Below are 13,209 nucleotides of genomic sequence, written 5' to 3'. Positions count from 1 at the left end.
TATGTCGAATAACTCTCTCTAAACGTTTCCAGTAAAACAGGGGTCTCGATCACTGATAATATGCCTTGGTAAGCCCTAGTACTTCACCACATTCTTAAAGAATAGCTTGGTGGCTTCCTTGGCAGTGCAACCTGGTGAGGTGGGCATGAAGGTGGCATATTTGGAAAATCTATCCACGACCACCATAATAGTACCATAACCATTGGACTTCGGTAGGCAAGTGATAAAGTACATAGTCATGCTCTCCCATGGACGCTCAGCAACTAGTAGTGGCTCCAAAAGTCATCCAGGTTGTTGTTGCTCAACCTTGTCCTGTTGACAGACAAGACAGGTCTACACATAACACTTTATATCATCTCGCATGCGTGGCCAATAGTAGATTGACTCAACCAAGTCCCTAGTGCGACGTTAGCCTGGATGACCAGCCCATATTGTGTCATGACTCTCCCTTATGATCCGTCGTCTAATGTCTCCAAACATAGGTACGTAGACCCGCCGACCTGTGGCAAGAAGTAGGCCGTCTTCAACCCAAAAATGTCTTGTATTGCCCTGGTTGGCTAACTCAATAAGTTGTTTGGCTACTGGATCATGTTGCATACTTTCTTTTATTGCCTCACGAATGTCCCATCTTGTTGAAGTGATTGCAACAAGCTCGGTTTTCCGAATCAAGGCATCGGCTACAATGTTACCTTTGCCCGACTTATACTCCAGCACATAATCAAATTCGGTCAAGAAATCCTTCCACCTAGCATGTTTGGGTGTGAGCTTCTTCTGTGTCTCAAAGTAGCTAGTAGCTACATTGTCGGTCTTGACCACGAACCTCGACTCGAGAAAATAGTGTCTCCATGTACGAAGGCAATGCACAATGGCAGTCAGTTCTTTCTCTTGCACTGTGTAACGCCACTCCGTCTCATTTAACTTGCAGCTCTCAAATGCTATGGGATGTTTATCCTACATTAGGACACCCCAATGGCAAAGTATGAGGCATCTGTATGCACCTCAAATGTCTTGGCAAAGTCAGGTAACGGCAGGACTGGCTCCTCTGTTACAACTGTCTTGAGGCCTTCAAACGCCCTTTGACAATGCTTCGTCCAAACCCATAGCTTGTTATTCTTTAGTAACTCGGTCAATGGTGTGGCCTTTGATGGGTAGCTACTGATGATCCGACGATAGTAGTTAACAAGGCCAAGGAAGGATCTCAACTCAGTTACCTTTATAGGTGCCTCTCACTCCTAGATAGCACATACCTTAGCCTCGTCCATGCGTAGCTCGCCATTGCTAATAACATGGCCTAAAAAGTGCACCTTTGATTGTATAAACTCGCATTTCTCCCTTTTGATGTATAGCTTGTTCTCCCGCAAGACTTGGTAAACCTTCCTTAATTACTTCATATTCTCCTCCAATGTGTTGTTGTAGATGACTATGTCGTCTAGGTAGACTACCACAAACTGATCAAGGTAGGGATGAAATATCTTGTTCATAAGGGTGCAAAATGTGATGGGTGCATTGGTTAAGCCGAAAGGCATCACCAACCACTCAAAGGCTCCATATCTCGTCACACATATAGTCTTCGACTCATCCCCTTCTGCAATACGAACCTGGTATTAGCCCTTGCGAAGATCCACCTTGGTAAAGTACTTGGCTTGCTCAAATCTATCGAACAAGTCAGTAATGAGTAGGATCGGGTACTTATTCTTCAATGTGGCCTTATTAAGTGCACGGTAGTCTATGCATAAGCGCAACGATCCATCCTTCTTATTCTGGAATAATACCGGTGTGCCAAAATGTGCCTTTGATGGGCGAATGTGACTAGCATCTAGCATCTCTTTCAATTGTTTCCTGAGCTCCTTTAGCTTGGGCGATGCCATAAGATATGGGGGAAATGCGGGTGGCTAAGCCCCGGGCTCCAACTCAATCTTGTGATCCACTTCTCGCCTAGGTGGCAAGTGCTTAGGCAACTCCTAGGGCATGACATCTTTGTTTTCCTCAAGCAACTTCTCTATGCAAGGCGACAATGTCTCTTGAAAACTCTTATCTTCCTCCAGACTTGCGATGGTTGCCACGAACGTCGGCTCCCCCTTATTGATCCCCTTAACAACCTGCATAGCTGAGAGTTGTGCTTGGATCTGTCCGTGTGTCATAGTCACTGTAGGTACCATGCAAGCTCCTTCTCGTTCCATAACCAAGAGATGTTGGAGGTAGGGATCGATCAAAGTATGACAATGTCTAAAGAACTCTTGCCCCAATATGATGTCAAAGATATCCATAGCGGTTATGGTAAAGTTTGTCATACCTTTCCAAGTTCCCAATTTGACACCAACTCCATTAGCTACCCCACGAGCATTTTGTACCTCGGCATTCACAGTCTTAACGCGAGAGTTGGTTGGAGCAAGCTTTAATTATAGTCTCTTTGCAGTAGCCGCAGTCACGAAATTATGAATTGCTCCACTATCCACCATTGCACGAGCAGGCTTGTTGTTGATGGTGAGATTCACGTACTGATTTCTATTCTCGATAGGTTAGATAGATTGCTTCGTGACAGCACCGCATAATCCGATCATACCCAGCTATGCGGTTCTTGAACTCTCTTCTTGTGGTTTCTCCTTCCGTTCACGGACCATGGCGCTGAGGATCTTTAGGTCGGGACAATTCTTGAAGTTGTGCGGCCCTCCGCATATGTAACATCCCTTCTTCTCGGCCTGTGCCTTCTTCTCGGCGTAGCCCTGACGGCCACTCGACGTTTTGGAATCTTGAGTTTTGTAGTATTGTTGTTGTATCTCCTTGACTTTGCCATGGTCTCCCCCACCTTTGACATTGTTAAACTATGATTCTTTGCCTTTGTCATGCTTTTCATGCCTGAAATCCATCAATGATTCAGCCTCCACTATGGCTTGGTCTATATTTGTGACATGTCGGTGTTGTATCTCCTGCTTAGCCCAATTTTGCAACCCGTCCATGAAGTGGAACAACAAGTCATCGTTGGTCAGGTTGGGGATTTGAATAATAAGGGTAGTGAACTCCTTGACATAGACACGTATGCTCCCTATTTGCTTCAATTCCCATGTTTGCGCCTTGCCTCATACAAGACATTGTTTGGAAAGAACTGTCGCTTGAACTCGACTTTAAACAGATCCCACATGCTAATAGTACATATACCTTTATCCACGCCGGTCATCTTCCTTCTCTATCATAGCAAGGTATTCTCTAAGAGGTACAACACTGCAGTGTTGATCATGGCCTCGTCGTCCCTCACTTTGTCGTGCCTGAAGTAGTTCTCCAAGTGCCAAAGGAAGTTTTTCACTTCTTGTGCATCATGAACACTTTTGAACATCGGGGTTTGAGAGCCTCGATCTTGGGATCCCTCATCACCACAACATTGTTGGCTGCCTCGGTCATACCAACACTAACATTCTCCTCGAGTGACTCTATCTTTTCCTTCATAGCATCGATAGTACCCAAAGCCTCCACGAGTCTGCATTCTAAGGCAGTGATGGTTTGCCTTAGTTCCATCTCAGTCTGTGTACACCCCTCCAAGTCATTTCGGATACTCTCAATCTCTTCAAGATTATGCCCCTCAAGAACGCTAAGGGTCTACATTCCCAAGCGTTGGCCAAAGATCACCACGTCGTCCATCCCCGCGTTCATCTTCATCACCCACTCTTTACCGAGTGAGATGTCCTCGGGCAGGACCTCCACTCCATCCTCGCTCACCTTAGTGGCAGATGGTTCTTGGGATGTGAGCCCTTCGTTTGACACAACCTCGGGTAGCACCTCATGGCTCTTGTTGGTGGCATTCCTCTTTTTGTTATGGCCACTCTTGCCAGCAGCATCTTGGATGACATTGGCTTGGGTGTTGGCAGCGTTAATTTCTCTGTCGTTTGCCATTCCCTTAGTTGCAACCTTTGCTCTGATACCACGTTGTCACGTCCTTACTCGTTAACTAAGTACACGTGCGACACTTGACAACTCGCTCACGATCTTGCATAACTTGCCCACGTTCTTGCTATGCCAAGTCAGCCTTACTACACTCAAGATCGCTAAGAGAATGGTAGAAACAATACAAGAGAATTATTAAAGGAAGTTTTGTATTAGAGAAAACTTGAATTGTTTGCTTGGTGAAATACAAATGAATGCTCCCTCCCCCCCTCCTCCTCCCTCCCCTCCCCCATTTATATACTAGTCTCCTAGGGGCTAGTGTGTAAATATTAATTGTTATACAAGTCCTTAATATTTATAAGATAAGGGCTTTCTCTAGAATTCTTTACAAGCTTAAAAGATTCTAAGGATTTTCCTAGCAAATCCATAGGGATCTAAGGTCTTCCAAAGGAAAATGTCTATACTTCTCTAGAATCTTCTCACAAATGCTATTTTTTCTCCTATGTAAGCTTCCACGTGGCATTAATATATGCTAAATGGCGCCTATGTGGCATGATGACATGTAGGGTCATCACAAATAAGTCAATGTTACACCAAAAACCAAATGAAGTGTACTTTTTCTATATTTCTAATAGTTTAAGGGTTAAAATTGAGCCACTATTTAATAGCACTGGGTCAATATTGCACCAAAACAAAACAAGGGTACTTTTGCTATATTTCCAATAGCTTAAGTGGAAAAATTGAGCCACTATTTAACAGCACCGGGTCAATATTGCACCGAAAATAAAAAAGAAGGGTACTTTTCTATATTTCCAATAGTTTAAGGGTTAAAATTGAGCCACTATTTTAATAGCACTGGGTCAATATTGCACCAAAAACCAAATAGTGTGTACTTTTTCTATATTTTCAATAGCTTAATGGGCAAAATGGAGCAACTATTTTAACAGCACTGGGTCAATATTGCACCGAAAACAAATAGAAGGGTACTTTTCTATATTTCCAATAGTTTAAGGGACAAATGGAGCAACTATTTTAACAGGACTGGGTCAATATTGCACCAAAAACCAAATAGAGGGTACTTTGTCTATATTTCCAATAGTTTAAGGGGCAAAATTGAGCAACTATTTTAACAGCACTGGATCAATATTGAAACAAAAGCCAAACTAAGGGTACTTTTGTTCCATTTCCAGTAGTGTAGGTATATATTTCAAAAACGTGGTGCAAATATATTTTTAATACGAGGTACTTTTTCGTTTTCTCTATTTTTCTTTCCGTTTCTTTTTCCGCTAATACCTGCTCTCTCTCTCTCTCTTTCTCTCTCTCTCTCATACATACACACACAGAGGCAGGCATTCTGGTTCTTTCTCTTTTCCCTGTTTGAAGATCACAGTTTGGATCTTTTTTGTCAAGGTAATTGTATATATAGTTTAGAATCTATTTCTGTTTTTATTTTCTGTATAAATAAAAAAAAAATCAGAGTTTTGCAATTTGTATACTGTTTTGTTTTTTTTTTTTTTAATTTTCAGATTGTCGAATCAAATATTCAGTCTTTAAATCCTAAACGAACATAAATTTTTAAAAAATCCAACCTTTGGTTCCAGGTTTTTGCAATTTGTTTAGTAAAGCTTCAAACATGGTGGCCTGCTGGGTCTTGCAATTTATTTTTTATTTTACCCCTTGCTGATTTTATGTGGATTTAGCTTTTTTAAAGAACTGAGGATTCATATCGCCGACCAAACAAAAGTTTGAGATTGTAGTGGAAGTATTATATGTGTATTGACCCACCCATTTTAGCCCAATTAAATTTGACCCGTTTATTTTCGTATCCGCCTATTTGACACCCCTAGGTGTAAGTTAAAAACGGTTGAGATATGTATATATGCGATAGAAAAGGAAAAGAAGAAAAAGGACTGTTCTCATTTATCTGCCGATGATTAGGGAGGTATATAAGTCTTTGAAAATGATAGTATTTGAATACTTTGGCTTATTCGATTTTTACATGTGTATGATGATGATATGAGTTGAGCTTAAATGACGTAGTCATGATTCATATAACCGATTCTAACTTGTTTGGGACTAAGGTATAGTAGTTATTGTTGTTGTATTCAATTTTTACATGTGAGTTGAGTGACATATCTGTCTGTTCCATACTACAAAAAAGGGAAAAATTATGTGAATCACTGACAGACTATGAATGTGGAAGTCATGATATTCCTAGTTGGGGGTGGTGTTGAGCTAATATGTGACTAAACTGCAGAACTAGGTGGAAAGATGCAATTCAAACGTGTTCCAGGGTAGCTAAATGTGCAGTTATATTCACACACACACACACTCGCATAATCTGACAATTGTTTCTTAACCATTCACTAGCACCACATTTTATATTAACGTGTTGAGTCAATTGTTTCAGGCTAGCAATGCAATGTTTGAATGCAGATGATTGATCAAACACCTTTTAGTACTTACTAACCAGCTGAAACCATGACCATTAGGATTATCAGATCCTTTTTCACGTCATTTTCCAATCCCGCTACTCTAATTCCAAATCCAAGTCGCCGCTATTTTTGCACTAACCCAACAGTTGCAAAACGGATATCCCAATATCAATATCCTCTACAATTCCAAGAAAGTTCCCCCCAAAGAAATCTCATTGCGGTGTCTAGTCTTCTTAAAAGATATGGTTTTCCAGCTCTAGAACTTACGAATTTTCTCGAGAAGAATTGTCGTTTACTAAATCTAAACCCCATCAAAATAGAAAAATCTCTAAAGATTCTATTATCCTTGAAACCATCTCAAGAATTCCTTGTGTCCGTGATAAATAGTTGCCCCAGGGTTCTAGAATATGATGCTATAAAGAAATGGGAAGGAGGCATCCAAGGATTAGAAGAGGGATCCAATTTATCCTCCTTGGCTGTGCGGAATATTCTGGAGGTCTCGGTGAAGTTTGAACTAGATTATGATTGTGTTTTGGGGTCTCTGAGATGCCTCAAAGATTTAGGGGTTAGTGATATTACTGTAAATAAGGTTTTGGAGACACATCCCATGGTAACTATGATGGCTGCAGACAAGATTCATGACTGTTTTGAATTCGTCGTTGATGCCTTTAGGATTGACAAGGTTGGATTTGATCGCATTCTCTGCGTCTATCCAGGTGTTTTGGCCTTTGGGATTCAAAATAAGTTTAAGCGATTGCTTGATGAATTTAAAGTTCTGGGCTTTAACATGGAGGTGATCAAGAAACATGTCCTAAGAGATCCTAGAATTCTTGCATTGGAAGTTGGGGAATTATCGCGGTGTTTGGAGCTGCTTAAGAGTTTGAAATGTAGGGAATCTATTAAGGAGGATATTTTTCATGAGGGAGCTTTTAAGGCTGGGTACGAGGTGAAACTAAGGGTTGATTGCTTACGCAGTCATGGGTTAAACTTAAGGGACGCTTATGCTGTGGTATGGAAAGAGCCCAGAGTGATACTTTATTGTGTAGAGGATGTTGAGAAGAAGATTCAGTTTTTAGTGCACGTGATGAAAGTTGATATTCAATGTCTTGTTGACGTTCCAGAGTACCTGGGGGTGAATTTTGAGAAACATATTCTACCAAGATTCGAGGTAATTGACAATTTAAGATCAATAGGTGGACTTGGTGATGAGGTGGGATTGAGGGAGTTGATTAAACCTAGTAGAATGAAATTTTATAACTTATATGTCAAGCCTTATCCAGAGTGTGAAACAATATATGGAAGATTTGCAAGAAATGCTGAAGTGAGAAGTCAACATCCAGTGGGAATGTGGAAGCTTTTCAAACCACAAAATAATCCAAAGTCCAAAGAAGATATTATGAACATTAAGTCGTATATGGATTCGTTGGCGTGAGTTCTGGATCCTTCCTCTAAATTCTACCTGAAAATAGATCTATGTAGCATTCTCTTGGAAGATCCTTTTCTAAGGTATGTTTCCCATCCTTATTCATATGCTTTTCCTTAATGCCGTTGTGGTGTGATGTTCTGTTTTGTAGTTGCAATTTTTCTACAATCCCTTTAGTTTTATAAATTTCTTTGTAATGTTTTTTAAAGATGAAGTAAGTAACATTGATAAGGCATCAAGAAGATGCAGATTTGCTGGGAGGTAAATAGGAGCATTTTTTTAGCTGGCTATGTGCCTCTTTTGGCTCCTGTATAATACTGCCACTAACATCATCAGATAAACCTGCGCAGGCTCGTTCATATCCTCTCTTTCAGAATTAGAACCGAATACAAAACCGCTGTTCTTTGTTTCCAAAGTTTTTAGTTCTGTAGTCTTAAAAACTTGGAATTTTGATAGGTCTATATACTTGTCATATCCATCATTTGGTTCCAAGTTTAAGTAGAATATATCAATCTTTCAATTCTGTTGCAAAATAATTTTTAAGGAGGTGACATGGTTTTTACATCAAATATAGAACATACCCACATACTACTCGTTACAACTCATTTTAGCATCAGCAAGGGTTGTGTTTTTATGTTTTTTTCTAGCTATACTCCTTTTTCAACTGGTACTTGTAACATTTTCCATTTCCGCATTTAATTATTCTTACCACAAAAGGACTTTTTAAAAAAATAAATAAGGAACAATACTTTATTCGAAAGGATTAACTGTGAAAAGTTAACTGCTCTTGTCCATTAAAAGGATTAGATGTGCTTTCTCATTCAATTATTAGTTTTTTCTTCTTGTTTATCATAATATTTGTTCTTCTTCTCGTCCCAGTCTTTGCCGCAGCTGAAAGAGGGATCAAGATGTGCATGATATAATGTTTGCTTGTTAGACCCTTCGGGGTTGCCCAGTTGGTTTGGAGGGCTGGATGACTTGGGATCGAGTCCCCCTCAATGCCTTCTGGGTTGAGCTTGTCGCACATAGCTTGCCTAGTGCGGATTACCTCCCCTGTGTGGTTTACAGGCTATTACACAGGGGGAGGTTTACCCAGTGCACACCAAGTGTAGCGGCTGCGGGTTTCCCTCTTAACAAAAAAAAAAATAATGTTTGCTTGTTTTGGCTGGGTGAATATCAGTTGAACATCAAGCTGGAAGTTGGGAATGGTGCTAAGATCAAATTCTGGGATGATAATTGGCTGCATTCAGAGAAACTTAAAGTTAATTTCGCCGTTCTTTATTGCACCACAGTGAACAAGAATTGCTTTGTCGCTAATTGTTACAATGAAACAGGGTAGCAGCTATAGTTCAGCAGGAATTTCAACGATTGGGAAATTTCAACGATAGAAGACTAAAGCACCAACAGAAGTTGTGCTTGTGTTGGATGGGTGGCTTCAAGAAATGCATACTTAACACAAGATTTTCTTCAGAAGAGAGGCTTTGTAAAGTGCAGCTGGTGTTTCTTGTGTGAAAAAGGCTGTAGAGTCGACCGATCCATTTATTACTTCATCGTGAATTTTCTTGGCAGGTTTGATCAGTAATTTTATGTCTGTTTGGGGTGCAATGGTCATGCCAATGTACAGGGTCTACTCTTAAGTTGGCAAGCACAGTTGGCTGGGAATATGAAAAGATTTGGAGAACAGCCCCTATATGCATTATGTGGAACATTTGGCTACAGAGAAATAGAAGATGTTCTGATGAGGGCATAGGATTCATCTGTGTTGTTATAATAGATACTAGGATTTATTTAATGTAAATACATTGTTTTCTTCATTGTGTTTATTATATACAGTATATAGTTTAAATTTTAGAATTGAGACGCAGTAGAATGTTGTATGTATAATGTTAACTTAAATATAGTGTTATATATGTATTTCTGCACCTGTTGTTAACGAGTTGCAGAAAATTCGTAGAAATTCTGCCTCTTTCAACGAAAATCTGACCAGTCCATATAATTTTCTAGTTTAATGCTTTGCATTTCTATAAACAAAAACATCAAAAGTGGTTATAAAACAATAGGAGTAGATAACATAACAGAGAAATAAATTGTAATGTAGAGAAAGTAAGTCTGGAGATTATTATGTAATGTAGAGCATAATGAGAGGTCTCAACCTTCAGCAAATTGAAGATTAACAAAACAGTAACAAATTCCGGAAACAAAGAAGTGCAGAAAAAAGAATCAAGTTTAACATGGGTAGCAATGTACCAAGAAATTGCATATGAGTTCATGTTATCATGTCTATTAACACAAATCGCAGGGGGCAGCTCGTAGGTCCTTTAGCTTATAAGAACTATATCTGAAAAATGTGATTCCATAAGTTTTGTTTTGTACATCTTCTTGAAGTACTGTTCTGTACAATTCCTGGGCAACTTGAAATAACGAACTATGTGAGCTTCTCCCGTTAACTTTATATATTGCGGTTTACATGTTTTGCTGTAATCCTGGAGCTCTTAGATACGACTTATGGTACACGTTCTAGGACCCGTTGTAGAGCCCTTTTTATTCCTTCTTGATCAAGTGATGTTGTCAGTTGTATTTCTTGCACCTGATCATAAATGATCATTTTAGACTGGAAAAGGCGGCGTGGGTTGTAGAAGGGGGAAAACGTGAGGTGAAAGATGATACCTGTCTTCCAGCCCGAGCAAGTAGAGTAAACTGATCTCCAGAAGCTGGTGCCTGTCGGATGCCATAACAGAGAAGATTGGAAATCTATTGTGCATAAATACTGTGAATCACATTTGGTTTATGTTTGACACAACTTACATTCGACAACCAAAGCTGTAAATCCTGTGAAACGACTCGCTTCTCAAATCCTTGTCGAGTAATTGTCACATCATATATGCTATTGAACAAAAACACACAACTTTGTCAGATTTGCTTCAATAATCAAGTGAAAACTGTCGTGTATAATTATTCGATGTGCTAAATTAGTGCAGATAATGGTATATATACAAGGAAGAGCATGAATGAAGAATCAAAATATAGGCCAATTTAATAAAAGAGATGTTTTTAACGAAGCTTCCTGAGAGTTACTCCTATGGGATAAGAGATTTACATCTATGATTGTTTGGAGAAATGATGAAGCCATAGTGTTCATTCAAGTTCTAAACATCAGATCCGATGTTACCAAATGATTCGTTTATGTCAAGTCCTCGTCCAACTTAGACCACCACGCTTGTTTATAGTGGTAATGTCAAGGGACCATATCATGGTCTTAATGAGAAGTGGTATCGCTTATGGATTCATCTTCAATTTCCATAACATGGCACGAGCACTTACAAGGATTCACGTCGTAGCAATGGAGTTGAAGTTTTCTAATTAATCTCTAGGTCTCTAAATTTTATTTTCAAATGATGAATTAATCAGCTCATAACCTCACTACGGAAGATGAGCAAATACTTACCAAGACATTCGAGAACAAAAGGAGACAATTTGTAATAGATTTATGAACAGAAAACCGTTCAAGCAAATAGGTCTAATAACATCATCATATAATAGCCTAATGAAAGACTTAATGCCAAGAATTAAACTTCAAACATACCCATCCTCTTGCATTAGTTCTTCAATTATTGTTTCAAGCCCTGGAAGAGGCTCAATAACAAAGTTGCCATCCGAATCCAAGGAATTAGTGTCGACGGATGCTTCCTGCAAAGTGTTGTAATTCATCAGTAACAGTATTACGCAGCTAGAGGAAAAAAATTAGATTTCAAGGAGGCGACACCAAAATTCTTTCATTTGCACATCTCACCTTATGAATTACTTTGTCCAGAGTTTCCAGCAATGGATCTTCCTCCAGCTGTTTAATTGACAAAGTAATCCTAGATTTGTCTCTGCAATGTGTTCGTGTATTGTGAAATTGAAAGAGACCGGGCGAGAAAATAAAAGAATTAAAAACAATCACTGCCTTCTAATTCAATCATATGGCAGACGCGGTAAACATCTCAGCCTATCAAGTTCTATCTCAACAGGCGATACTGTTTAAAGAAAATGTTTGCTAGCAGTACTAGACGACACATCTACGTAAGCATGATCATGAGAAAATACCTGTCTATATTTATAATTTTGACCCTCACATCGTCACCTTCTGTAAGGATGTCTCTCACATCATGAACTAAATCCCAAGAAACTTCCGAGACGTGGACAAGCCCGGTAAGGTGATATGATCCTGCATCACATAGTAGATAAGAATTACTCCTAGTTGATTCGAAGATTGACATAAGTACCGGAATAGTCAGGCTTAAAATGTATCCAGACGGGAAGACTGGCAAGTCAGGTCTCTACCATCTGGGAAGCGCAGATGAACAAAAGCACCATAATCCTCGACTGAACCGACCCTTGCTTGGAAAATGTCACCTACATTAATTTGATTAGAAAACTTCGACCAGCTAGCATCCTTTTCAGAGAAAATCAACCTTCTTTTGTCCTCATCAGCTTGGATTACCTGACAGCAGCCTAAATGTTAACTGATATTTGAATCATAAAGGAAAGTCAAGATGAAGAAAATTAACTCCAAGCACATAAAAATATATCCTTAAATTACTAAGCAAGACTAATAGAACGAAAAAAATAGGTTGTTGGAATCAAAACGGATTATGTGGTCAATGGACGGATCCAGAAAGAGCAAAAGAATCATGGCGCAGTAAGTTTACATCATACTTGGAACTTCGCTTACAAGTAGCTATCCGATGTGAGATTCGCGAAAAGGAAATCTTACCTTCTTGGAATTTTGCAACATTCTGCAAACCTTAAGCGCTAGAAATTATAATGTGGCATCTAAAATCTAAGTTCCAAATCTTCAAGATGTATTATAAGTTCAAACCAAGGGATACTTTACAAGGGCAATGTGCATGCTTTAGATGAGAAGAAGTTCAAGAATAGCATTGAAGTGATTAATATCGGTACCTTCACGGAGAGGACAGAACCGGTCAAGTCTCTTGCGATCTCTTGAATGGTCTTTTGTGGTTCTACAAAGTAATGGAAATAAGTAAGAAAACAAAACTTTAGGAATTAAATATCTTGTCAATTTGACAAGAAGATAATATGTTCTCCTAAGGATTGTAACTCCATAGAAACAATACAAAGTAAAAAACATCTAACGCAAAAGTCAATCTTCTCTGCTTATGATTCCCTTGAAAATGACATACAATTGCTGATGGCAAACATTTTAAAAATGATGATCAAGCACAAAATAAACTAGAAAGGCTGAAGTTAGTACCTTTACAAGAGTAATAAGGGCTCATCTGCGGAAAGGGTAGAAAACCCACAAGAGAATAGAATCGAATTAGCAAACCACCACCATTGAAGCCTTCAACCTTGCCCTCGTATATCTGTCCCCTCTCACGGTATGTCTTTGCTGCTTTCCAATCAGCAGACTTCTAATTCTTTGTAGTAAAGGAGAACTACATTACATACACTTCAAACCACAATAATCTA

The 13,209-nt window shown here is 39.3% G+C and overlaps 2 protein-coding genes across 4 annotated transcripts in view; one reads left to right on the top strand and one right to left on the bottom strand.

Moving 5' to 3' along the window:
• Positions 1-5,115: 5,115 nt before the first annotated feature.
• LOC142168668 (transcription termination factor MTERF15, mitochondrial-like) lies at positions 5,116-9,545 on the top strand. Of its 3 annotated transcripts, none has more exons than XM_075229247.1 (3): positions 5,116-5,286; positions 6,287-7,817; positions 8,614-9,545. In XM_075229247.1, the coding sequence occupies exon 2, from the start codon at positions 6,358-6,360 to the stop codon at positions 7,741-7,743; it is 1,386 nt and encodes a 461-aa protein (XP_075085348.1). In that variant the 5' UTR covers positions 5,116-5,286; positions 6,287-6,357; the 3' UTR covers positions 7,744-7,817; positions 8,614-9,545. The 3 variants fall into 3 exon arrangements, with proteins under 3 accessions (XP_075085348.1, XP_075085349.1, XP_075085350.1); XM_075229248.1 differs by having other exon boundaries at positions 5,131-5,286; positions 9,069-9,545; XM_075229249.1 differs by having other exon boundaries at positions 5,131-5,286; positions 8,915-9,545.
• Positions 9,546-9,940: 395 nt separating this feature from the next.
• Positions 9,941-13,209, bottom strand: part of LOC142169196 (uncharacterized) — a 6,132-nt gene continuing 2,863 nt past the window's right edge. The window contains exons 3-11 of the mRNA XM_075230432.1: positions 12,992-13,151; positions 12,679-12,740; positions 12,058-12,217; positions 11,821-11,941; positions 11,525-11,606; positions 11,318-11,421; positions 10,540-10,618; positions 10,402-10,452; positions 9,941-10,321 (exon numbers count right to left, since the gene is read on the bottom strand). Coding sequence (XP_075086533.1) covers positions 10,238-10,321; positions 10,402-10,452; positions 10,540-10,618; positions 11,318-11,421; positions 11,525-11,606; positions 11,821-11,941; positions 12,058-12,217; positions 12,679-12,740; positions 12,992-13,151 — 903 coding nt within the window. The 3' untranslated portion in view covers positions 9,941-10,237. The remainder of the gene's footprint in view (positions 10,322-10,401; positions 10,453-10,539; positions 10,619-11,317; positions 11,422-11,524; positions 11,607-11,820; positions 11,942-12,057; positions 12,218-12,678; positions 12,741-12,991; positions 13,152-13,209) is intronic.

The sequence above is a fragment of the Nicotiana tabacum genome, chromosome 14 (genome assembly GCF_000715075.1).
Source record: "Nicotiana tabacum cultivar K326 chromosome 14, ASM71507v2, whole genome shotgun sequence".
In the NCBI taxonomy this organism is placed as follows: Eukaryota; Viridiplantae; Streptophyta; class Magnoliopsida; order Solanales; family Solanaceae; genus Nicotiana; species Nicotiana tabacum.
The sequence above is the reverse complement of the archived record's forward strand: the minus strand, read 5'-3'. Positions and strand labels throughout refer to the sequence as shown.

Excerpts from the sequence above, each read along its gene's own strand:
- LOC142168668 (XM_075229247.1), top strand. The coding sequence starts at position 6,358 with ATGACCATTAGGATTATCAGATCCTTTTTCACGTCATTTTCCAATCCC.